The sequence below is a fragment of the Apus apus genome, chromosome Z, assembly GCF_020740795.1.
Source record: "Apus apus isolate bApuApu2 chromosome Z, bApuApu2.pri.cur, whole genome shotgun sequence".
Lineage (NCBI taxonomy): Eukaryota > Metazoa > Chordata > Aves > Apodiformes > Apodidae > Apus > Apus apus.
In genome coordinates, this window is record NC_067312.1 from 40,837,149 (window position 1) to 40,863,541 (window position 26,393).

Genomic DNA, 26,393 nt, shown 5'->3' on the forward strand with positions numbered 1-26,393 from the left:
TAAGGTGTATATTTTTATTTTAAAGTGACTACACAACTTCCACCAAAGTTTAAATGAAAACCTTAATATATTTATTTTTATATGTTCTAAAAGCAGAAATTAGAAAAAAAAAAAAGATAAAAATTAACACCAATATTAAATACATATATACAATATGTTTGTAGCACAAGTATTTAACTACTCTGTGAAAAGGTTAGACAAGTAATTTTAACAGTCAAAGAATAAGGCTGCCTGAGGGTTCAAAACTATTTGCAGTGATTAACAACAACATGACAAAACAGATTGCCCATTCATTCTTTACTGTTAATATTTTTTAAAGTTTGACCTTTAATTCTTTAAAAAGTGTGCAACTTTTAATCTCATTTATGTATAGGGTTGGGTCTCCTACATACGCACCCAGACCTGAACATTTTGAACACTTCAGGTTCTTGCACACTGAGTATATATTTTGAGTTTTCAGGTTGGCATAGCCAGAAGTGACTGCATTTAAAAAATAATTCTTTGTTTAAATTTATTCAACTGCTTTCCTCCTGTCTTAAATGTTTCCTAAGACACAGTCTGCAAGTTTGTATGTTATTTATTCAAACGCTTCTTCAGTTGCTCTAGATGCTTTGCATCAGCATCCTGAAGAATTAAGACAGTGGCTTTAGAGTGAAGTGGATTGAACTCTATAGTCATCAAACAACAGAGATCTATCAGTTGTTTTTGACATTTCTCTAAACCATCCTTAAGCTTCAGATGTAAAGATGGATCCTTTTTCAGTCTATTCATTTCAGGCACTGAAAAGCCAATCAAACTTGTCAGAATTTCATCAGCAAAATCTACTTCAAGGTAAGCTGAACCATCAGAAATTTTTGCCTTTATACCCCAGAAACCATTGCTGCTTGTGAGGTTTCCAGTGAGAGTAACAATAAAACACTTAACTTTAAGAACTGTAACAGTTTCAGGTTTTTTTGCAAGGAGAAGGGAAATATATGTGAAAGGTGGAGAATCTAAATCTCTATATGTCTCTACTATTCTGCAAGGAAAGGTCTGTGAATCATGTTTCTGCTGATGTTCTTCTGGGTCTGTTTTTGAGAAAAATACAGGGTCTTCATTTAACAGCCTGCTGTCAGAAGTGTGCAGGGATTTACACCTGCTGTCATCTAGGTCTGTATCATTCTGCCTTTCTTCAAGAGGTTTTTCCAAAGAAAAATTTGCAGTACTGCACATCTGATGTACACTTTTGTGCTGTGAAAAGTCAGTAATACTATTTCTATCTCCATCTAATACTGCTCTTACAAAAGTGTTTTGCTTGCTGGTAGCTTCTAGAGGCTTATCTCTTTCATTGACAAAATCATTTTCATAAGTGCCATTTAAAGATGAATTGCAGAAACTTCTAGATGTATGTGGGAGTCTCTCAGTAATTAAATTTGTATTTCTGTTCATCATCACTGGCAGCACTTCTTCCAGCTCACTTTGCATCTCTTCTTCCAGAAGGAAGTCATCTTCTACAGGAAAGTCATTTAAAAAGCCATCAACATATTCTCTGGGAGGTGAAACTTTTTCATCTGAATGAGGCAAAGGACTTCCAGATTCCCGTAGGAAAACATTTCCATTGTGTGCAGTCAGTGACGCTGTCACTGTACTAAAATTGTTGCTTCTACTGCCGTATCCACTTTCTAACGATGTTTCGTTGTTTAAAGTAAATTCATTATTTTCATCAAGACTAGCTAGGAGCTCTTCATCTGAAGGGCCTAGAGTTTGTTCTAATTCATCTACAGGCCTTGAAACAATTTGGTAATGACCAGCTTGCCCAACAGAATTAGGGTTTTCAGTTTCTCCAATTAATCTAGCAAGGACCCTTTCCTGAGAATACTCCTCCAGAAGAGCATCCACCTCACCCCCCAACAGTTTCACATTTTCTGGTTTAAGCAGAAGAACTCCAAGACGATATGGAATATTACCCTGTACAGTGATTTTTGTTCCAGGAGGAAGATTACTGTGGAGAACAGGCACTGGTTGATACTCCATGCCCTGAATTCGATGTATCCCATCAGTTAGTTCCAGCACCAGCATTCGAGTAGGCTTTGCTTCCCAGGGCTTCTGAAATGCCTGAGTACTGGCTGTCACTTCCTCATTTACAGTACTTTTCCCTCTTAGCTTCTGCAACTGGGAATATGCTGGCTGGCTAACATCAATCAGTGAATCAATCTGTATGGAGTAGAAGCCTAACAACTCTCCCTTGGGTGCATCTAAGATGCAGTCAGGCAAAACAGCATATTCCAAATCTCTTAGATCAGTAAGAAGCCATTGCTCAAATACTTGCTTGTTAATCTGAGCTTGACTTAAGTTACTACCACTGTTTTCTTCCTGGATCCAACTAATACATGCTTCTAGCCACGTCAAAGGAACTTTAACATGCCACGTGGATGAAAGCCAAGTGTCCACTCTTGCTGCAATGTTAGATGTAGACATTTTCTTTTAAAGAGAGTGAATTCCCTAGAACAAAACCCAAAAAGACATATTTACTCTTCTGGCAACAGCTAAAGTTAAAAGTCTCTCACTCATATTGTATAGAAATTTGCTCTCAGTTCAAAGTACTGCAACTCTAAGTGTGACAAAACAGAGACAAGTTAAATCAAAAACACTTCTGCAGGTACCAAAAATAAACATGCATTTCCAATACTAAGTTTCAATCAGCATGTAAAGTACATGCAGTTTACTCGTCATTGACTATCAGGAAAGTTTGTAGACTTCTACAAGCAACCTTGCTTGGTGACTTCTCCTTTTCCATTGATTTAATTAGAAAAATATAACTGGAATAATTATGTTATGGCTGGAAAGTGAACAGATGGAAAAAAAACAGAAGTCAGCTATTTTATATATATGTGTCCTCTATTTTTCCCCTTTTATTTCTGTGGGTGCTGCTGTTAACACTCAGTTTGATTTCGAAATTGACCTGAGAAAATATTTTGCCATTTCATCAGTACTGTTATGAACAGAAGAGATCTCAACTACAACAAAACCAAGGTGGGATCTGTCAGCACTTGTATCACAACGGTGACTTTAACTGGATAAAAGCTTTGTACACCACAACAGAAAGCTAGCGTCAAACATCGTTATATAGAGACCCAGTCCAGGGTTTGGCTGCAAAAGCACCAAGTCTTGTCAGTCATACAAGCTAACAAGCTCTAGCTTCTTGTTAGTTTAGGAAGTAGAACAGAATAGAACTATTTCAGTTGGAAGGGACCTACAATGCTCATCTAGTCCAACAACCTGACCACTTGAGGGCTGACCAAAAGTTAAAGCATGTTATTTAGGGCATTATCCAAATGCTCATTTTTAAGGCATTCACAGGCATGGGGCATCGACCACCCCTTTAGGAAGCCTGTCCCTGTGTCTGACCACCCTCGTTTTAAAGAGAAATGTTTCCTAATGTCCAGACTGAACCTCCCCTGGTGCAGCTTAGAACTATTTCCATGTGTCCTGTCACTGGATTCCAGGGAGGAGAGCTGAGCACTTCCCTCTCCACTGCCCCGCAGGAAGTTGCAGGTTTCCAATGAGGAAATGACAATGAGGTGACAACCCCAGCCAGAGTCCTCAGCCACTCCTCACAGGACGTGCCTTCCAGCCCTTCCACCAGCTTTGGTGCCCTCCTCTGGACGCATTCAAGGACCTTCACCTCCTTTTTAGATTGTGGGCAGAGCTGCAGGCAGTGCTGGAGGTGAGGCTGCACCAGCGCTGGATACAGCGGGATAAACCCTCTCCTGACCAGCCGGTCACACTGTGTGTGATGCACCCCAGGATGCAGGTTGCCCTGGTGGCTGCCAGGGCACGGGCCTGACTCACACTGAGCCTGCTGTGACCAGCACCCCCAGGGCCCTTTCTGCCGGGCTGCTCTCCAGCTGCTCCTCTGCCAAGTTATACTTGTGCCCGGCCTTACTCCACCCCAGGGGCAGAATCCGGCATTTGTTCATATTAAATGTCATCCCATTAATCATTGCCCAATGTAAGGAGCATCCTAAGGCCTCTTGTCCCTCAAGAGAGCCAAGAGCACCTCCCAATTCGTTATCTTCAGCAAACCTGCTCTTGGTGCATTCATCAACCCCTGCATCCAGATCTTGGACACAAATACTGAGGAGATGCTAGGTTGGCTAACTGAGCCTGGGTAATGTTTAACCCCTTAGAAAGGGCAACCAAAGAGTTCAGCCACTCCATAAAGCACAACGAAAACAAAATTTACCACAAGAAAAAAAATTTTGCCGGTATAACCTGCAACGAAGGAAAGTTACCCTGCCTTTAAGCTCTCCCCAGAGCTTCACCTTGCAGAAGACACCCTCAAGCTAACCTCACCAAAGCAAAGCCCCAGCCTGCCACTCGCGCGTACCTGCCGCTGCGGGCCGGGCCCTGACGGGCGCTGAGGGAGTGAGGGGAGGTGAGGCGAGAGGGGGGTCGCTCGCTCTCGGCAGCCCCCGGAGGAGCCCAGCCCCTTCCCCGGCCCGGCCTCCCCCCGCACTCACCGAGCCGAGCTGGCGCTGCGCCCGCGGCGGCTCCGGCTCCCGCAGGGTCTGTCCGGGGCGCAGGGGACGCGCGCGCGCGCCCGCCCCCCCCCGCGCGCAGCCCCCCAAAACTCCCGCGCGCCCCAGCAGCCAATAGGAGGCGGCCGTGCCGCGCGCGCTGCCGAGCATCGCGAGAGCGCCGCCCCCCGCCCCGGCGCCGGGCTGTGAGCTCAACTTTTCGCAGCCGCCATTTTCTCTTCTCACGGCCGAGGTCACTCTCGCTCTTCCCTTGCCGCCCCCCGCTGCCTGCACCGCTTCTGTCGCGGCTCCCACCGGGCAGGTAAAACTAAAAATATCCGGCCGCGGCGTAGCGGTGCGGGGCGGATGGTGCTGTCCTCCCCCGGGCGGCCTGGCCTGTCTTTGCTGGCCCTCACGGAGGGCGGGGGGGGCCGCCCTCCACCCTGACGGGCAGCGGCCTCACCCAATGGGGCAGCGGCTGGCCCGCGTAATGGCGAGGCGGGGGGGCCAATCGCCGGGTAGCCCTAGTGGCGGTGCGCGTTGGTGGCGGAGGTTGCGCCCCTTTTTCTCCCGTACGCGGTGGGGCCGGCGGCGAGTGCAGGTACGCGCAGTCCAGAGCGAGGTGTAGCTGGGGCCGGCGAGGAGGGGGCGCTGCGGTCGCGCTGGGCGGGGAAGGGTGGACGGGGATCCAGAGGGCTCGGGGCAGGCCCGCTGGGGCCGGCAGTGCTGCCGTTGTGCCCCTCTTGGCGCTGTGGCGTGGTGGAGCGATGCGGGGGCGCCCGCGGCTTTCCTGTCGCCGGGCTTTGAGCCCCGGGAGCTGTCGCACCCTGGGATTTCCGCAGGAGCGGTGGCGGAGTGGGGTGAGCGCTGCGTGGAGAAAGAGACCAGTGTATCACAGCCTTAGCCTACACGGGCGGTAGCCCTGAGGCGGTGGAGCATGTGGGCCCCAAGGGCTCCTCTCGCCCCGAAGGGAAGGCGAGAAGGGTGACCGCTGTCCCTGCTGGCGGTCCCTGGGCCCTTTGTGGCCCAGCCAGCGTGGTTCCCGGGGGAGTGGTGTGGTGGAAGCCGGCTGCGCTAGCGGGTGCTCACTTAAAGGCGGGGGAGCGGCCGCCGCCGCCTTGCTGCGCCCGCCCTTGGTAACTCTGTGCCCGGGGCGAGTTGTCGGGAATTATGGCGGGCGGAGGGGAGGGCGCTCTGGGCTGTGGCCTGTGCGGCGCGGCCGCCAGAGGCCGATTTCGGGACGGCCGCGTTCGTGGCCCGGCGCCTGGGGGAACGGCGGCGGCAAAGCCCCTTGGGCGCCCAGTGTGTCCTGCTCTGCCAACTGCGCTGGGGCTCGGGTTGCCGGGCGGCTCCTTTGTGTCTCCCTGAGCAGAGCGAGGTAAAGCTCCTTACGACCGCGTGGTGGGGGTGGTTTTTCCGCTCCCGGCTCCGCCTAGCAGCGGGCGGGCGCCATTACAGGGGCCGCCATTTGTGCTGGTCGCCGCCGCTGGGGAATTGGGGCCGGGGCTGCGGGAGTTACGTAACGTCGCCTCCTCCCCCCCCGGTCGGGAGGCGGTCGGGCTCGCCGCCGCGGGTTCCTGCGGCGGAGGCCGTGCTGGCGGCTGGAGGCGCGGCCGCCGTCAGGGCCGCAGAGGGAGGAAGACGGGCTGGCGGGAAAAGCCGCTGCGCTCCGGAGGGAGCGGGGCTGAGGGGTGCCGGCGTTTCCCGGCTGATGTGTCTGTGCTAGCTGATGCCGCCTTCCTCGTTTTGTGGCCGCTATATCCTTTCGATGTCTGTCAAAACATGGCATTAGTCAGTTTCATCCTGTGGACTCGATTTAACCAGTACAGCATGGTAACTGAAAGCACCTTACATGCACGCAGCTAGGGGAGGTTTGGCTAGCTGGCACACTAAGCCGTGAACAGTATATTCTAGTTCACTCCCCGCAGCCTGAAATTCTTAGGATGGTTAGAGATGGTGTAATTGTGGTCCGAAAGGTTTAGTTGAGCCTGGTCCCTCCCTTGTCTCCCGTGTATAACGGTGTTTTGGCCACGTCTGGCTGAGGTTCGCTACCATTAAATCTGTGTGTGTCCGTTACCTCACGTTATGTGCTTGGAGAAGACTGTGGTGTGCTGGGAAAGCAGTACTTGCTGTTTGCTTGTACAAGCAGAGCGACAATGACGAATTATCAGCTGGCTTGAGAGTATGTTTATAAAGTTGGATGCACGTCATTTTTATTTTTTTTTTCCTTCGTGGATACTAGAATGAGTCACTACCATTTGTTGAGGCAGTGGAAATTAATGAAAAATAAGGCGGAAATACGTTGTTGTTTGGCTGTGTTATCTGTAAAAGCGCTTTTTTTGACAACAGTAAGTAGCAGAATTGTTTCTTTTGTCTAGACATTTTGTCTAATGTGAGTGTTCTCGGTATTCCGAGATCGACTTAACAAAAGCAGGTTGTAAATTAAATACCTGTTTCAGAAAATGGTAGTGAAGCTCAGTAGTTTTTTCTTGGCTGTGTGTTTGCAGATGTTTATCTGTAACTACAGAGGTATTTTAAAAATATTTTTTCTAGTGTGGCTATGAGTTGTAATTTCTTTTGTGTTCATCTATTATGCTGGAGTGGAAGGCATACTAAAATGCCTGTTAATAGCTTGTTAGAGAATTCATAAAAGTAATGCTGACAAGTACCATTTTAGGACTTGGTTTGTTTAAATTGTAGACCTAAACAGCAGGAGCAAATAGTTATGTAGTATCCTTTAAAAAGAAAATCCAAAGCATGTGTCATGTAACATAATAAAAAATTGGAGCTGGACGCATGTTCACTTTAAATACCTGAAAATAACTATTTATAAATGTGGTTACTTAGAACTAGCATGTAACCAAAACCTGTAATTCAGACAGTTACTGTTCATATGTTTACAGACTTATCTTTTCTCTCCTCATATTGTTGTATTTGGCCCTAGTATGCTTTCTCTTTTATAAAGAGAAGCTTTGCAATGAAAACTCGTGTCAGACCTCTGGGGTTTAGCTATAGTCGGGATCAGAGCTGGAAGTGAGCAGAGTCACAAATGATACGAGCTGTTTTCATAGGCTCTTGAAGCAATAGGCTGTTGGATTTTGATCCCGCCCAGAACACTTGAGTTTTTCTCTGCAAGGATATATAGTAGCAGTAAGTTCTAGAAGCGGGCATTTCTTTTTGCTTTCTCTCTTTAGCACGATGTACAGTTTGCCTTTTTATGAAATAGATGTATCAGCTTTTTTATCCTTCAGCAGGTTTTGCCTACCCACCTAAGAAAAAAAGATAATGGAGACGGAACAACAGGAAGAAACCTTTACCAACACAGAGACAAATGGTAAATTTTTTAAAGGACTACTTCTCCTAAGAAAGAACATACTTAAATTTCAGTGTTTCTAAGTACCTTGTAATGCTTTAACTGTATCAGATTTTGTGTCAGCACTAGTTTTGCATTCTGTATTAAATCTTTTAGTTTTTAATTAGACCATATAATTACGTGTGCTTTTGAGGTATAAATGCATAATCTTTCTGTTGACTTGTTCTAGACATGGGGTAAGTAGCTGAAAGTTAAGGCTAAGGATTTAAAAATGTTTCGTAGTTAAATATTCAGTACTTGTGTGAAAAATGTGAAGATGTAAGAATGCTATCAAGTATATCCATTAGTTGTATTTTGTTTGATATACTTTATGTGCAGGAGTAAAAATACGTTAAATACCTATCGACAGCTTAATAAAAAAACTTGGGCATAATTAGTGGGGAAGTTAGGGCATGAGTGGTGTTGATTCATACCAGTTTTTTTCCTGGAAAGGTTTTTCCCAATTGTAAATTATAAATAAATACTAAGTGGGTGATGCTACGCTTCTTTAACCACTGTGTCATGAATTTTCGCTGTGTGCAACACTCATTTAAACCATAGTTCATGGATTTTAAATAGATTCTCAGCAGTTAATTGATACGTAAGCTGATGAATTAAAGGCCAGTTACTGTGCTACGGATGGTCAGTGTTGGTGTCAGTAATTACTGTGGGACTAACAGGAAAGAGTGTGTTAAGAATACAGAGCAGAACTTTGGCAGGTGTTTCGTTTTATTACTTGGAAAGTTAAATAAATATTTGTGCTTCCCCCCTATGGACCTCTCTACAGGCAAACGTCCTGCAGAAGATATGGAGGAAGAGCAGGCCTTCAAAAGATCCCGGAACGCAGATGAGATGGTTGAATTACGCATCCTGCTTCAGAGCAAAGTATGCTTTGTAGTTTTTATTGTTACTTCTTATAGTATTGCTCGAGACAGTGGTGACAAAGTGTACACTGGCATGTCTGTTTAGAAAGAATATGTATTTGATTTAATAGGAGATAAATTAATAGTAATAATTTTTAAGTGTATGTAAATTATTGTAGATGTGTATTTCAATGGAATTACCTTCAGTGGTTCTTCTAAAGGTTGAGTCCCTAAGGATCAATACAGTTATTTTTAAAAGATGTACTTGCTGAGCAGATAGAGCAATTGCAACAATGAAGTTTTTACATTTGAGTTGGAGGTTGTTATTTTGAGGGGAATGATTGTGTATTAGTCTTTGGAAAGGGAGCAGTTCAGAAACTGATCAGTTAGTGATTATAAATTATACATGAGAGGTAAGATGAGAAATTCTGTAGAATTTTATTAACGGCCAAACAGATCTACTAAACTTGTTCAAATATACGAACAGGAAGAAGTGTGGGAGTGATGCTTCAGGGATTGCAGTAGTTTAATTGACCAGTGTAAATAGTTACAGTAAAATTGCTGTGTATTAATTTCCTCCAGTGTTTCCAATTGTTACAGATGATTTATACTTTCTGAAGTGCCTCAGTCTTTTGTGTTGGCAGGGGGGAATGTTAACCATAACTCTACATGGCATTTCTGACCAATAGGCAAGTTATATGTGGTATTGCAAAATGTTTGGCATGCTGTTTGCATAATATATGATCTGAGTGATAATAGAAATACTTCTGCTTGCCATCCTTGAAATAACTTGGTAAAAATACAGTTTTGCAATTATTTTTCTTTACTATCTGCCACTTAATTCCAGTTGATGTTAGAAACTTGAAGTTAATGCCTGGTAATATTGACTTCAGACTTTTTCAGTATAAACCAAAATCAGCACTTGAAATTATCAAGGAATGTTCAGAGTACAAAAGTGGGATTTGGAAACTTATTCCTTGAAAAAATAATTAAAAATGGATGATTAATTAAATTACGGAAGTAATTTACCTACATGGCATTCATACAGTATATTTTTTTGGAAGCTATTGTCTATAAGATTGCTTTAACACAGGCAGCATTGCCTAGAAACTTCAATTTGGAATTGAAATACTGGCTGCAAAGCTGAGTATCTTTCTTTCCCAAGCTCAGTGTTAAGAGCTGTTTGTAATTTTTGCCATGGACAATCTATCTCAGTTTGTTTCAATTCAGTTTGAACCTTTTAAAAGCAGTGTCCATCTGCCCCACCTTGCCACACCAACAGGGTAATGCAAAATAGATTTACCGTTCTTAGTTTTGAGTAAAACAAATGTAGTCTGTGCTGTGTTGGCGTAACATAACTTTTAAAAACTGTTTTCCAGAATGCTGGAGCAGTGATTGGAAAAGGTGGCAAAAATATTAAGGCTCTTCGTACAGACGTGAGTATATATGAGTTTGAACTAATTTTAACACCAATTCTTTCAGAGCACTACATCGAAAGCTTGATTACGTGCATTTCTAGAAATGGGAGCAATTCAACTCCTAGACATCAACAGTCAAGTTACAAGCCATTGTAAAGATTTTTAGAGTAAATAACTTAGTTCTTCAATTTCTATTGTAATTAAAACCCAGCTTGAATCATGTGCGAGGAGAGGTTTATATTAAATCTCCTCACTTCTGAATAGAATTCCGCTAAATTACAGACTTCAAGCGAGTTAACATCCTAATTAGAAATATTGACAAAACTTAAAACCTGTAATTGTACCATTTCCCATATGTGGGAGTCAATTACAGAATTACTGAAACCATTGCAAGTGGCTGGCTTAATCCAGTGATAAAGGAATTCTATAACTTCCTTTAAAACAGGAAGCAAATAAAATGGTCCATCTCTTCTTTAACAGCCTGCACGTGAACCACAGAAGCATTAATGTTAAGTTTGCTTCATTTAAATATGGGTATAGAACAATAAAGAACGTTCTACTGCTAACTTGGAAGCATTTTTAAACGGTCATGACTTCTTTGCCTATTTGCATTTTACAGTGGGTTGACTCTTGTGATTAGACACATGCTCAGTGTTAATGTTGTGTATTTATAAAACTTGGCAACGCTTCTTAAATTTCATGTGTTTACACTTCTGTACTTAACATCAGCTACAATTTCAACGTTTTTTCTTATCAAGACTCTGTTCAACACAAGATTCGGCAAATCAGTTCCAACTAAGTTCATAAACTACCGCAACTAGAATTGAGGTTTAACTTGAAATGGTCAGGAATCATACATCTGCTCACAAACTTTGGCGGCTAGTTGGTTTTCTTTTTTAGGGCGGTTTTTTTCTTGGTAGGTTTTCCTTTTCTTTCTTTTTTTTTTTTTTTGCTTTTAAAAAGTCAATCAGTACGTCACCTTAATAATCAGTCCAGGTAATTTAGATTGGTTTGGAAAACTCAGCTTTCCCATTTGCCCAATGTTCTAGTAATACCGATCTCGACAGGTTTTGTGTCTACCCTCATGAGCCAGCCTGCTACTGAAACATCAATGTTAAAAGTAAAAAATAGTTCAGTCAGATCAAGTGACTCATTTTTAAGGTCCATACTGTTAAGCCACAGTCGGTGTAGCAATCCGTTATTGTGTTAGTCTTCAGAACAACTTAAGCTTGTTTCATTAATTGAGAGTAATGAGTATAGTTTGTATTAAATTAAAATTTATTGCTTTTCCCCCTTTTCCCTCTCCTTGTTTTTTTGGCCACATATCTCCGTTGCCCATGTACTGGATCGACTTGCCCCTGCGTTGCCCACCATGACGTTGGCCCATCCGCCCCTGAACGCCCATGTGAAAACCCTGGTTGGCTATGCCCAAAAATGTGCTCGTTGCCAAACGGGTACCATACTTGACAACTTCTGATTGAATACCCATGCCCAATGCCAACATCCACGAACGCCAATGACCAATGCAGTACAATGCCAGTGTTTCAGTCCCAGACAGCAGTGGCCCCGAGCGGTATGTCCCAACAGTTTATGCCTCACTGCCTGATTAGAAAGAGAGAAATGTATTTTATTACCTGCCTTTGATATAATTAAATAGTATCCCCTTATAGACGGTGTATTGTTTTTTTTCAAGTTTTCTGTCTTATTTTCCCCATTAAGTCTTTTTGTCACTGAACTTTTACGTGAGTTGCCCACCCAAACAATCCACTAATTTTATTTCAATGGAAGGAGCACAGCTTCAAGTGTTGCATATTTGCTGCGTTGTAAATCAAATTGTTTCAAAATAGTCTCTCGCTCTGTCTTTGTGGCCCACCTTGCTCCCCTCAACATTGCCTGTTCATAATTATTTCTGATGAAGTGCTAACTCTGGTTCACTTTCCTTCGCTTCTCATTTGTTTTGTCTTTTTTTTATTTTTGTCTTGCATTTGTATTTGTTTTCTTGAAGAGCCCATGAGTAATCTGGTTTCTAACTGATCTCATAGCCTTACTCCGGATACAGTGTCTACCACTTGCATATCCCCACTTTTTCTATGAGAAGGTGTGCCAGTTTTACCGATGTAATAGCGAGGGTATCCTACATTAGTGGTGGCGGGGAACATGAATATTCACTTCTACTTTCAGTTCTGCGTCAATTTCTTGCCCACTTAATCTGAGCCCTTCCAAAAGCCTATTCTGTCTTCCTTTTAACTTGCTCTACAAGACCTACCTAATCTTAAATTTTTCATGCATATCTATTGGGCATAAACAAAGATGCATGTGTTGTAAATTGAGCAAACAGGTTTACTTTAAAAGGGGAATATTTATTGTAGACTCTTCTGTGTAGTGAGTCTTACTAGCATTTTGTGTATGATGATGAAAAAAATTTACTTCTGCTTCTTCTTTTCTGCCTTCTCCATATTGCCTGGTATTTCGGCCTTCAACAGCATCTTGAGCATAAGTGCAGATATAGAGACAATTGGAGAAATCTTGAAGAAGATTATCCCTACTTTAGAAGAGGTATGTATCCTAACATCTGCTTCCCTTTACAGGTTAAAGATTAGCTTTTGAAACAGAATGGTTCTAGGCTGATTTGCTGCTTTTTAAATACAGCTAATAAAATTAAAACTAAAAGCCTACTGAAGAATGGTTATGGCCCTCAAATTACATGTTAACATTTTTTTTGGTATGGGACATAGTCACCATTTATTGAGCTAATGTTTTGAGCAGCCTCTCACCTTTCAAAATACTTGCCTCCTGGCTTGTTTAACCCTCATTTTGAAGTAGTTGTATTGTAAGATGTATCCTGTGTTGGTTTTCTCAGTAAGAGTGTTTCACTGTTCGATAATTTCTTAAATCTTTGTAGAAAGTTGTGCAGTATAATAAATAAGGAAAATTGATTTGATCGTTTCTGTTGAGGTGAGGTGCTTAAATAGTTGAGATCCTATTAAAGGGAAACAGGATTACAATTCAGCAGTAAATCAAGTCGTACTATTGTGTGTGGAGGAGAAACTTAGAAAAAAACCCAAATATTTAAAGTTGTTATGACTGATATTTTACTTGTTTCCTTGTATGCATTTTCTTACAGTATCAACACTACAAAGGCAGCGACTTTGACTGCGAATTAAGACTTCTCATTCACCAGAGTTTGGCAGGAGGAATTATTGGTGTCAAGGGTGCTAAAATTAAAGAACTCAGAGAGGTACTTGTGTTCTGTTGTTCTGAGATTTGTTTTTTGTTCACTGAAGAACTTTGTGTTTTGTGTTAATGAGGGGTAAAGTGTTAGTATCTTCTGTGCAGTAATTCCTTCAGAACATATTGCATGCATGGTTTTGATGTTCTAAGGTGGATCTGTGAGTTAAAACTTTTTGCAAACCTTCAGAAGTGAAGTCATCGTTAGTGATAGAGCCTAGGACTTCCTTTCAAACTTCTAAGCAATATTTGTGGTAGAGCAAGAAAACATTTTTTTTAAAATTTAAAATAACGTCAGTTCTCGAATGAACTGCTGCATAGACAATGTCATTGTCTTGGTTGTTTTAAATAGATTTTTTAAAAGGTAAAAGATGTCTGAACTTAAACCACTTCTGTTTTCTGTCCTTTCTGGGCATTGTATCAGAGGCTTGTGAGATCAGTTCAGCTATTAACTGACACATGTTGGCATGGGTTGAGAAAGTCAAGGTAACTAGATGTAATCTTGGCAACATTGCTGTCTTGCGTCCAAAACATGTTTTCTTGACATGTGAAAATACATCCTGTAAGCTTGCAATGGATACGTCCTTCGCTAGTATATAACAAAATGATGATGTAAATGAGCCATATATGAAGTGAAAGAGGAAAAAAATTTTGTATCAGCACAGATAGTAAAAAACATGTAATCATAGAATTGTAGAATGGTTTGGGTTGGAAGGGGCTTCAAAGATCCTCCATTTCAAACCCCCCTGCATGGACAGGGACACCTTGCTCTAGATCACGTTGCTCAAAGCCCCATCCAACCTGCTATTGAAAATTTCCAGGGAGTGGATAGCCACAGCTTCCTTGGGCGAGCTGTTGCAGTGTATCACCACCTTCATAGTGAAGAATTTATTCCTAATGTCTAACTTAAATCTTCTCTCTTCCTAAAATATAAGAAGTAAGAAGCAACTATGCAATTAAAATGGCTGGAAACTTTATTGTCTTTCGAATTGTCTATTTACAAATTTTTAATGGGTTTCTGAAGTTGATTAAAATACTTACGTTAGGCAATCTTGGATTTTTTTCCTCAACAGAACACTCAGACCACCATTAAGCTCTTCCAGGAGTGTTGTCCTCATTCTACTGACAGAGTGGTGCTTATTGGTGGAAAACCTGATAGAGTTGTTGAATGTATTAAGATCATTTTGGATCTTATCTCAGAGGTAATGTTTATTAAATTTATTCCTTCTTTGCCATTCATTAATGATAGGGATCATCTGGATGAGAAGGTTCATTTATTTCCACTTCGAATTCAGTATCTCCTACTTTTCCAGTAAGAAGTAACCAACTTACTGCCTTTTGAAGCTATTTTAGTTTTCTCAAACTGGGGTACACCTTACGGTGGAGTGAAGCAGTTTTTGGTACTAATGGGCTTTGTTTATCATTAACATGCAGAAAATGAAGGATGGGGGACAAAATTTATTTGTTACTGATAACAAACAGCAGTTTCTGTAGCATAGTTAAGTTCACAGGAAATGCATCATTGTGTCCTTTCTTACCAGCATTGTGAGAGCAAGAACATATTCCAAGTGCATAAATTGATATTTATACATTTAATATATTAATTTAATTAAATATACCAATTGTAATAGTTCTAATTGAGTTGGTGGGGATTTTTTGTTTGTTTGGCTGTTTTAGTCTCCAATTAAAGGACGGGCCCAGCCTTATGATCCGAATTTCTATGATGAAACATACGACTATGGTGGCTTCACAATGATGTTTGATGACAGAAGGGGGCGTCCAGTAGGCTTTCCGATGCGTGGAAGAGGAGGTTTTGATCGAATGCCCCCTGGTCGTGGTGGACGACCTATGCCTCCATCAAGAAGAGATTATGACGATATGAGCCCTCGCAGAGGCCCTCCACCACCTCCACCAGGTCGTGGTGGTAGAGGTGGCAGCAGAGCTCGAAACCTTCCTCTTCCTCCTCCACCACCTCCTCGTGGCGGGTAAGTTGTTGCATAAATGCATTATAGAAAACATGAATCATGTTCATCCAGTGCTTTTTATATGTTGCCATGTTGGTAATGATATGCAGATTAAGCGTGTATTAGACCAGAATATTTTGGAAAATTCTTAAATTTAATTGCTACACTGGAGTAGTCTACTAGGACTATATAGTAGTTCTAAAACTTGTATGTTGTTCACTACTTGGCTAGAGTAGTATGAAATAGTTGTGTGAAAATGTAAAATAGACTAGGTAAACTAGTTTATAATGCAATTCACGTGCTGCTGCTTCTTTCATTTTAGAGATCTTATGTCCTATGACCGAAGGGGCAGACCAGGAGACCGTTACGATGGCATGGTATGACTTTAAAGTTCTTCTTGTTCTGTCTGTAAGCACAGTTTGCATTCTGTCTATAAAGAGACTGTTGCTAAACACATGCATTTAAGTGTGGGACATGCATGGTTCTGATAATGCAAATGGTCTGTCCTGTGGAGGAATGTTTGGTGTGTAAGTGGTATCTGAGACATTATCTGTTTTCTTTCTTTCCTCCCTGCCATTAAAAATTATATAGAAGTTTGACTGTGCTCTACCCTTCAGGTTTGCTTGCACTGAACGAACTTCACATTTATTCATTAGGGTGACAAATAGAAATTGGTAGAAGAGACATCAGATCAATGTTCTTTGAAATTATTTGATTCATACAAGTACATGTAAAAGTTGGTATATATAGAAAAATAAAGACTATAGAATAGTATCTATGAAGAGCTCTAATTGGTCTGGAAAGCGATTGCTCTTTTGAATTAAATCTTACCTATGTGCTATTTTTTCTGTCTGCAAATCTCCACTGAAATTCCGTATGTTTTGGAGCTAGGTTAAATCCTAAATTAAATTAGGTTCATTGAATCATATTAATGCTAATACTTGCTGAGGAAAAAAAGCTCCCGTAGTATATGGAAGCTTTAAAAAAGGCTTAAAAGATACTCTTCCATGTGAAATTCTGAAATGTGACTTCCCAGCAGTCACCTGCAGTTGTACTAGATTCCTCTTCCCTGGGAAGAGAAATTATGTGTCTGGGAGGTAAATCTCTATAGTAACAATCTTCTTACCTCCTCTGGCTTTGGTTGGCTGTTTCTGTAAGATGACAGGTGGGACAAGTTCTGTCATTTGTTTGTTGGTTATTGTTATTTATTTTAAATGAATGAAAAATAAAGGCATGTATAAGAGCTATGCAGTGGGCTACCTAAATGGGCCGTATGTATTTCTTCTTTCTTCAAAGTAAGAGTTACTAGAAGTACATACTGCAAGAATGTCGCATATGTACTGCAAATACTAAAAGGAAAGATTTGCACACAATTACAAAACAAGTATTACCCATGCTGCTCTACCTGTTAAGAAACTGGAAGAATTCAGACATACACGTTAGAATATTCCTCATTTATATTTGTGTTTTCAAAGTTCAGTTTTTGTTTTCTGATGTTTTCAGCTAATGAAGCCAGTGCTAGAGCACACATACTGAGCATCCTGCCCTTTAGGTATCTGGTTGAGCACAGTCTTACATAGCTTGACACTTGGGCAGTAGTGTGTTATTATTTTTATTTCGTTCCAACTAGAATAGAAAATCCATTTTGACTTGTGTTTAGCCAGACTTTTGTCAGGTTGACCTTTGCTTTATTGACATGAGTTTCTACAAGTAAGTGGAGTCTTCTCTGTTGATTTTTTTTTTTTTTTTTTTTAATGACAAAAAGCAAATTTAGTTCCTCTTCAGTGAAGCTGCTCATGGCTTTGGCTCCTTTGTGACGCAGTACCATAGCCTGCTTAAATTGAGGACTGCTTCTTAACAAAGACTGTATTTAGTTTCTGGTTTTAATTATTCATGATACTAGTATCCAAAATTGTGTAAGTAGATAGGAAGTCCTTGTGTGCATTATGAGGCTGGAGCTGAAAATGTCATTTCAGAAATCTAAGGTCTTCCTGTAGTACTCTTCATTTCGTACAGAAACTATTTTCTAATAGAACATTTAGAGTAAGCCTGTGCTTTGTGAGCTAAGTAATATCCGGGAAAGGCTCCCTTCAAAGATCAGAAAAGCTCTTTCACATAGATTCTGTTTTACACAGATGGAATAAAAGACAAGAATTTCAGATTTACATGTTGAAAATCATGGGAATATTGAATGTATAGAATTCTAGTTTTTTTTTTTGCTAGTTCTGTTTTCCACTGAAGACAGAAAGACTGAGTAGTTCAGGACCTTTAAAACTGGATGCTGAACTGTGAATGTGCTGGAATTACAGAGATACGACAGTATTGACAGCCATGTAAATGCTGAGATGAGAAAAACCCATTTTGATTCCAAAAGACAGGATCATTCTTCTGGCCCATACAGAATCATGCATAAGAACGCTCACATAAGAAGATACTTGTGTATTAGCATGGCCTGCAGTTGTAGTTAAATTACGCACTGCTGTTAAAAGAGTGTATTTGGTTTATGATCTCTGTTCTGAAGCTTTTTCATGAAGGACCAATTTGTGTTGTTTCTCTGTTAGCAGAGCTATGTATTCCACTGTGTAACTGATCCAAATCAAATGATCTGTGGACCATAAAGGCTATTCTGACAGCTGAAAAAACGTGGATGTATTTCCAGTATTACTTTTTAGCAACTTGATCCTCATGGGTCTTTCAGATAAATAAATGCATACAGATACTAGTGGTGATGGAAAATAAAGTGGACATATAAAGTATGTTTATGCCCTTCCCTCTTTTTAAGTTACATGATGAGGTGCTGAAATTATCAAGGTATTAAAAATTTTAATATCCAAGTTAATAGACATATCAAAATGTCTCCTGTTGAGTGGACTGTCTCTTCAGAGACTTCGGTGTCTTCAGACTTCTAATTTGCTTTTGCTCCTTCCAATGCTTCATAATTCTGTACAGTTTAACTTACATATGTGTAGAATACATAGAATTGTTTTGGTTGGGAAAGAACTTCAAGATCATTGAGTCCAGCTCTTAACCTAGTACATTGCCAAGTCTACCATTAAACCGTGTCCTTAAGCACCACATCTACATGTCTTTTAAATACCTCCAGGTGTGGTGACTCAGCCTCTTCAAGAAGTTTTTCCTTATATCAAATCTAAACCTCCCCTGGCACAACCTAAAACCATTTCTTCTCCTGTGACTGCTTACTTGGGAGAAGAGACCAACCCCCACCTTGTCACAGCCTCCTTTCAGGTAGCTGTAGAGAGTGATAAGGTCTCCCCTCAGCCTCCTCCAGGCTAAACAACCCCAGTTCGCTCAGCTGCTTCTTGTATATACACAGATATATACATGTGTGTTTTGACTTATGCTTAAATAAAGGCACACGCACTTCAAAAAACACAAAATGTTCTCCATGTTTAAGAGATGTATTTAAGAGACATTACCAAACATGTTAAAAATCAACAAAAGAAGAATGTGTGACAGCTCTTTTTATTTACCCATGCAGATGTTGGAAGAAGGTAGCAAAATTCACTTTCTAGGTCACTGTTTAAAATCAGAAAATCACTATAAAAGAACTTGACATCAATAAAGACTGCATGTGTTTTTTTACATTAGATGTAAAAGTTAAGCTCTTTGCCCTATGCATCCAGCATGCCATCTGGTTTCTATTCTAGTACCAGTAGTCACTAGCACAAATGAGTCTGTAGAGTAGGATACTCAGTAACCTATGTTAAGATACCCTTTTTTAGAAGCTGGTTTTAGGAAGTACAAATGCACACATAAATTGTTGAAATCATAGAATTCTGAAATAAATGCTATATATCATGTTTTAAAAACAATTTGATATCTAATACCACTAGGCAGCAGTTAAGTCTTGTTATTGGCTATATGAGGTATATGAAAACAAATTGGTAAAACTTGAAAAGCAGTGTCCTGCCTGCTTGAAATGCTGTTGGCATAGAAATAATCGCTAACAGTTGCTTGTTTCAATCTTGTTAAACCTCTATTTTCTGATGAATGTCAGAAATAAAAGATTTTGATACATTTTAACACTTAAAGGTGTACTAAAAGGAAAAAAAATGGCTTCTGCAAGCTTTGTTTTGCAATTAGCTGTAAGATTTTCTTTATTAGAGGAAAAAATCTGTTTATACCACAGAAAGAGGAGCAAAAAGTGTGGGTGACCACTTAAAGACCTCAAAATGGAATTAAAAGGGAGCAGGTCTTGAAAGTGGTCTAAATCACACACTTGTAAGTCTTTTGTTGTAGTGTAATTATTTCTCTGTACCAGTAAGTATTGTACTTGCTTGGTGAGTTGCCTCTAATCTATATGACACAGACATAATATAGATTTCTTTACTCTTTTCCTCCTATTATGTTGTCTGGAAGATGATGCAATGTCATGTGGATGCCTGTGATGACATGCAGCCACCAGAGTTGGTGAGTATTCTCAACCTGTTTTTGAAAACTGTTTTGTTGAACAGATTAATAATGGGAATTTCTTAATCTTGAGTGTAGGCAGTGGCAGATTGCACGTATTGAAATTCATAAAGCTGTTTTTCTGGCTCAGAAATGATTGGAAGTTTATCTTAACAGTGTGTCCTGTGCAGGTAGATACTGTAAATAGAAAGCAGAAAGTACACAGCAGCACAGCCAAAGAGAGGATCTTTTTTGCACCTCTTTTTGCCTCTTATACACCCCATTTTCATGTTGTAAATAGTAACTTTCTCCATAACCATTGCACTGTAGATGCATGCATTTAGGATATGTATTTTTATTAAGTTCATTGTCATAGAATCATAGGATATCTGGTCTAGCCTTTCTTGGCTGAAGCACAATCTAGACAAGATGGCCCAGCACTCTGTCCAGCTGAATCTTTTAGAAGTATCCAGTGTTGGGGAATCTACCACTTCACTGAGGAGATTATTCTATTTCCTTTTAGTTCGAACAGCAAATACCAAAACCAGCTTCTTAGCTTAGATTTGTGGATAAACTATTATGCTTTACTTCAATATATTTCGAAGTATAACACTTGATTGAATGGGTTTTGGGAAGGAAATTTATGGGCTTTTGTCAGGTGTTCATGCTATCTAGGAGACAGCAAAGGTACTGCCAAATATTAAACATCAGTTCTTGGCTTACATAAACACAGGAAGTATAATTGCTTAACTCATTTGTGATCAAGTTCATTTGCCGCCCTGTAGTCTGGGGAGGCAGAAGTAATTAAGGATAGGATTGTTCTTAAAAACAGACTAGCCCAAAAACTGATCCTGTGACCAGGAGTAGATCTGTGTGTCTTAGTATGCTGCTCTGGTTAGCCTCTGAATGAAGTCTTGAGCAGAGTCTTTCTTTATCTTTTGTTTTGGACTCCACTACAAGCTCTATTACATTGTTTTACAAGCTATATTGCTAAGTCACTTGATTACACGATACAGGTTTTCTAAAGACAGGGTATAAGCTCAACATTTTGGTCTGAGTAAATTCCATTTTGATCTTCTAGAAAGGTAATGGGTAAATTGTATTTTGAGAAAAGTTTTTACATTACAGCTTTTGTGAAAAGTAGTTGTGGCTGGCTTCCTGGTGCCCACCCAGCTACTCTCTTGCTCCCCCTCCTCAGCAGCGTGAATAAGATGGAAAAGCTTGTGGCTCAAGATAAAGACAGGGAGATACCATGCAAATTACCATCGTGGGCAAAACAGAGTTGACTTGGGGAAGACTTAACTTATTTACACTTATAAATAGGGTAGCATGGTGAGAAACAAAGGAAAACTAAGAACACCTTCCCCAACCTGCCCCTTTTACTTTATCCAAGGCTCCACTTCGCTTCTTCATCCCCTACTCTTATACTTTCTCTGCTATGAGTGCGGCAGGACAGGTGGGGAAGGGCAGGTTATACATCATGCTTTTTGTTCTTCTCTTCATGCAGTTACCCTATTCCAGTGTCAGTCCCTTTCATGGAATACAGTCATTAAAAAGCTGCTCAGATGTGGGTCTTTCTGATGGACTTCAGTTCTTCAAGAACTGCTACAGCCTGGGTCCTTTTCATGTTGTGCACTCTTCAGGGTTGTTTCTCTCATTTTTTTCCCCCCCCTCACTCATCTCTCACAGCCAGTGCACAACTGGGTGTTTTTTTACCATTTCTTAAATGTTATTGCAGTGGTGGTTCAAACTTTGTGAATGGTCTCAGGTTTAGGAAGCAGTGGGTCCATTTTGGTGTTTGGCTTTACCTAGCACCAGGCAGCACCCGGGTTCTTCTCAAGGAGGCCACCCCATCAATTTCCCAGAAGTTGAATTCTGGAGAACTGAGCCTATCTCTTCTCTGCTTACATAGGAAGCTGTAAAACTGAGGTCTTGTGTATTTAGAAGGTCTTGAATGAAGTGAAGCACTGAATACCAAATACTGGTCTACAAATCCTAAAAAAAAAGGGAGGCCAGGAGTGTGCTTAGCAGTGATTTGGATTTGGTATATGATGGTTTTAGCAGAGGAAAAGTAACTTGTGTCATTATTATCTGTTCTAAGATACAAAGGATTGTAGCATAGGCTGAATCACAAGACAATCAACAGAACTATTTGAAGACCCTTGGTTTTTTTCTTAAAAACATAGAGCCAGGAGGATTGACAGTCATTGGGTAAAAGTTTTGTCCGAAAAGAGCAGTGTTCCCCAGAGGTCAGTGCTGGGTAAGGTTCTGTTCAACATATTCACCAATGACCTGGATGAGGGGACAGAGTGTAACCTCAGCACGTTGACTGATGACAGCAAACTGGGAGGGGTGGCTGACACTCCAGAGGGCTGTGCTTCCATCCAGCGTGACCTGGACAGGCTGGAGAGCTGGGCAGAGAAGAACCTCACGAGGTTCAACAAGGGCAAGTGTAGGGTCCTGCACCTGGGGAGGAAAAACGTCTTGCACCAATACAGGTTAGGGGTGGACATGCTGGGAAGAAGTTTGGAGGAGAAGGATCTGGGAGTCCTGGTAGACAGTAGAAGGCCCATGATCCAGCAGTGTGCGCTTGCCACCAAGAGGGCCATTGGAATCCTGGAGTCCATAAGGAAGAGTGTGGCCAGCAGGTCAAGAGAGGACATCCTCCCCCTCTACTCTGCTCTGGTGAAGCCCATCTGGAATACTGCATCCAGTTCTGGGCTCCCCAGTTCAAGAGAGACAGGGAACTACTAGAGAGTCCAACATTGAGCAACAAAGATGACTGGGGGATTGGAGCATCTCCCTTATGAGGAAAGGCTGAGAGAGCTGGGACTGTTTAGCCAGGAGAGGAGAAGACTGAGAGGAGACATAATCAGTGCTTATAAGTATCTAAAGAATGGGTGTAAGAAAGATGAAGTTAATCTCTTTTCTGGGTGATAGGACAAGGGGCAATGCACACAAGCTGGAACATGGGAAATTCCATTTAAATATGAGAAAAAAACTTCTTGACAGTGACAAGGCACTGGAACAGGTTGCCCAGACAGGTTGTGCAGTCTCCTTCTGTGGAGGTACTTAAAACCCACCTGGATGGAGTCCTGTGTAATGTGCTTTAGGGGAGCTTGCTTTAGCAGAGGGGTTGGACTAGGTGATCTCTAGACGTCCCTTCCACCTTGCAGTGATTCTATGAAACTGGAGACTTGAATCTCTCCTATATTGGTAGCATTAATAGGGCTGTACTCTGGTCTTCTCATTTGAATGTTAGTTTAGTCCAGGGGTCAGGAGTAGGTCAGCAACCAGATCTGTGTACCAGTAGCTGAATTAGTGAGACTGGTTGGTGAACTGGTATAGCTGGAATGTTGATGCCATTTGATGCCTTGCTCAAAGAGGTTTTCATAGGGTAGGGTAAGAGGTTAATGGGATTTCCCCCACTCCACCTTTTGTTTCTGGTCTGCCAACTTTGCCTCAGGATGCCTTTGATAGCACAACACTGTTGTATTTATAGTAAGGTTAAAAGGTTGAGATTTTTGCATAAAATAGGCTCAGAGTGAACAATACAGTGCCTAAGATGAAAATATGAAGCATGGCTATTTACTGAGGTTTTTTTTCTCTTTCTCTTACAGTTTGAGGGTGGCTCTGGATATGGTAGGTGTTTATATATAAATTTTACATGTACTTAATTTTGTAGTTATTAAAGGGCTTGATGCATACGTTTAAATCAGACTATTCTTATGCAGGGGGCCGTGGCTCATACGGAGATCTTGGTGGACCCATCATCACAACACAAGTAACAATTCCCAAAGATGTAAGTAGTGTTGGCTTGCTTTCAAAGTGTCTTTGCTCTTGAAAAAAAATAATAGTCACAGCCCTTTCTTAAATAAGTAGATCAGAAGTATTTTAGAATTCTTGGTAAGTACTTCTAATATAAAATAAGTATTTCTAAATCACCAGAAACCTGTTCTTCAAGTGTTGGTTTTATGTCTTCACTTTTGTGATGGAGGCACCCAAAACACACAGGAACTTACTAGGAATAATATTTATTCCAAGCAACACTGTTTAGCCCTCCAGTAAACCAAAAATAATACCACAGATTCAGATGTCAATCAAGAGTTTTAATGCAGTAGAGCACAGCTGCTTAAGAGTTCCTAAGCATTTTTTACTAGTCTTAACGTAGATAATCTTCACATGGATAATAATACCATGTGTGTACACTCAGACAAAAGGGAAAGCCTTCCCCTCAGGTACCCAGAATCACTTGCTCAACAGGAACAAGGCTCACTCAAAAATATATTTAGAAGAAATACATCACTTACCAAAGATGAGGTCACTCAATCTCAAGAAGTTTCCTTAGGTGTCCCAACCTAAGGGCTAGGCTTCCTGGCAGACTTGCTACTCCAAGGGAAAAGCCAACCAGCTTCCTGGCGGGGAGCTCCATTTTTATAGACTAAGTCAGATGTGATCTGTGATCAGTCATTCATTCAGCTACCTGGGTCAAGACAGCCCAATGAACCCAGTTCATTGCCAGAGGGTCACCCTCAGCAATCCACAAATTGCCCAGGAAAAGCAGGTGCCTCCCTGTCAGCTGGCAGTTCCACTGCCGAGCAGTTTAGACCAGAAATGTCTTGGTGCCACCCAGTCTGACCTAACCAAGGTGGGCTCATCAGAGGTTCTTTTGGCATGTCCAGAGAGTTTATGGGTAATGTAACAGCCTCCAGCACAAGTGCTCTGCCACACTTCAGAGACACCCTAAATCATTTTACTAATTGTTAATATTTAGTAATAGAGATGGTCTCTGTGTCACTTCACTTTTTGTGAAAGAGCAAATGGTTCTTCAGTTTTATCCCAACTGTGTTTATGAAATTAATATTGTAGGGCATGTTTATAGGCTGTAAAGAAGTAAGTTTCCATTGTAAGTCTTACAGCTGAACTTACGGGAACTACTCAAACACCGTTGTGGTTTTCTAGCTGTTTTTAGAGAGAAAGTTGTATTAGGAAATTAATGCTTTGCTTTCTCCCCTAGTTGGCAGGATCTATTATTGGAAAGGGAGGCCAGCGAATCAAACAAATACGCCATGAGTCAGGAGCTTCGATCAAAATTGATGAACCATTGGAAGGCTCAGAAGATCGGATAATAACTATTACGGGAACACAGGACCAGATACAAAATGCACAGTATTTACTGCAGAACAGGCAAGTTAAACTTTAATGTTACCACAACTGTCAGTTTTAAACTGTTTGACATGTACCTTTTAAAGCTGCTCTTCTCTGTGATGCAGTTTGTAGAAGGCAGGTTTTAAGTAACTATTTGAGCCTAACTTCTTTAGTGGTAGTTCTGCCTTGATTCTCTTCTGTTCTCCATTCTAATTAAAATGAAGACACCCTATAAACTAATCTTGCTGGAAGACATCTTAACCAAGCAGTCCTCTTATTTCTCTGGTGAAAACTGCTGCAAAAAACTACTTGTAATAAATTACATAGAGCCTGTAGAAAATAATAGAAGATTTCAATGGATGTTGGTCTAGTTCTGTGTGGAAGACTAGTGATTTTGTTGTTTTTAGATAACTAAATTGACAACAAATCACAGTCTGCCATATGGCACAGACCATGCCTCTACAGGACAAGTTGAAATCTATTTGGTGCTGTTACGCAGCATTTCACACCTTGTTGACATTACTTTGTCTTTTCTGCCAAATATTAACAGCTTCAGATTTAATTGGCTTAGTATTTGCTTCATTAACATGTTGGCTGTCATAGCAGATTTTAATGTTTTAGCTTGAATGCTTGGCTGTAGATTACTAATATTTAAATGTGCCTAAAAGATTTTAGTATACCTATAATTTTTAGCCATTGATATTTAAAAAGTATTTACTTTAAAATTTATTAGGAGTTTGTAATTTAATCTGCTCTAAGAATGTCATTGTGAATGTTGATGCAAGATGTATGGTCCATCATTCTAATACATGCTTTTTTCTTTTTCTTTTATAGTGTGAAGCAGTATGCAGATGTTGAAGGATTCTAATGCAAGATTATTTTTTCTTTTTTATAGTGTGAAGCAGTATTCTGGAAAGTTTTTCTAAGACTAGTGAAGAACTGAAGGAGTCCTGCACCTTTTTTTTTTTTTTTTTTATCTGCTTCTGTTTAAAAAGCCAACATTCCTCTGCTTCATAGGTGTTCTGCATTTGAGGTGTAGTGGAATCTTTGCTGTCCACCAGATGTAATAATGTTTTAGTTCCTTACAAATACGTGGGGGGAGGGAAAGGGCGCACGAGACTAACATTGAAATTTTGAAGCAGCAGCAGAGAGAGTGAATATTTTGTCCATTGTTGGTGGTAACTTGTAATGCTTTTCTGTAATTGTTGTGAACACCCTGCTTTTATGTACACTGTATTTTTTCTGAAGGAGGGAAAATACTGGTAGTCCTTATGTCCCTGGCATTCTTTGAGAACAGTGTGCAGAATGTAATGCTCTTTTGTAAGAAACATTATCTGATTTTTAAATAAATTTAGTGAACCTGTTCTTGGTGGTCATTTTTCTTCAGATACACATATGGTCATATCTAAAATAGATACACCCTTTTCTTTCCCCCACATAGATGAAAGTTGCTGTTAAGCTTGCTCTTCTGCTTCTTTGACATAGATGGAGTTAAATGGGGTTTTGACACA

General features: G+C 40.9%; 2 protein-coding genes across 10 annotated transcripts; one reads left to right on the plus strand and one right to left on the minus strand.

The window, feature by feature from the left end:
- On the minus strand, positions 1-4,757 carry RMI1 (RecQ mediated genome instability 1). Of its 3 annotated transcripts, none has more exons than XM_051642234.1 (2): positions 4,717-4,757; positions 1-2,481 (listed from the first exon to the last, which is right to left on the minus strand). In XM_051642234.1, the coding sequence occupies exon 2, from the start codon at positions 2,455-2,457 to the stop codon at positions 574-576; it is 1,884 nt and encodes a 627-aa protein (XP_051498194.1). In that variant the 5' UTR covers positions 2,458-2,481; positions 4,717-4,757; the 3' UTR covers positions 1-573. The 3 variants fall into 3 exon arrangements, with proteins under 3 accessions (XP_051498194.1, XP_051498193.1, XP_051498195.1); XM_051642233.1 differs by lacking the exon at positions 4,717-4,757 and adding an exon at positions 4,503-4,590; XM_051642235.1 differs by lacking the exon at positions 4,717-4,757 and adding an exon at positions 4,370-4,458.
- HNRNPK (heterogeneous nuclear ribonucleoprotein K) lies at positions 4,722-26,246 on the plus strand. Of its 7 annotated transcripts, none has more exons than XM_051642242.1 (15): positions 4,722-4,821; positions 7,754-7,833; positions 8,639-8,736; positions 10,094-10,150; positions 11,662-11,705; positions 12,616-12,688; positions 13,257-13,370; positions 14,434-14,562; positions 15,038-15,345; positions 15,647-15,701; positions 19,705-19,755; positions 23,355-23,376; positions 23,454-23,536; positions 24,752-24,921; positions 25,717-26,246. In XM_051642242.1, exons 2-15 carry the CDS (start codon positions 7,785-7,787, stop codon positions 25,748-25,750), a joined length of 1,287 nt encoding a protein of 428 aa, XP_051498202.1. In that variant the 5' UTR covers positions 4,722-4,821; positions 7,754-7,784; the 3' UTR covers positions 25,751-26,246. The 7 variants fall into 7 exon arrangements, with proteins under 7 accessions (XP_051498202.1, XP_051498203.1, XP_051498197.1 ...); XM_051642243.1 differs by having other exon boundaries at positions 25,778-26,246; XM_051642237.1 differs by having other exon boundaries at positions 7,754-7,832; positions 8,626-8,736.
- Positions 26,247-26,393: the final 147 nt, after the last annotated feature.

What these genes read in the sequence shown, in the direction of transcription:
- RMI1 (XM_051642234.1), bottom strand. Translation starts at nt 2,457, where the DNA reads ATGTCTACATCTAACATTGCAGCAAGAGTGGACACTTGGCTTTCATCC.
- HNRNPK (XM_051642237.1), top strand. Translation starts at nt 7,785, where the DNA reads ATGGAGACGGAACAACAGGAAGAAACCTTTACCAACACAGAGACAAAT. An exon ending in TTAAGGCTCTTCGTACAGAC is followed by an intron (nt 10,151 to 11,661) that starts GTGAGTATATAT and finishes TGACCAATGCAG; the next exon opens with TACAATGCCAGTGTTTCAGT. An exon ending in ACATGCAGCCACCAGAGTTG is followed by an intron (nt 19,756 to 23,354) that starts GTGAGTATTCTC and finishes TTTCTCTTACAG; the next exon opens with TTTGAGGGTGGCTCTGGATA.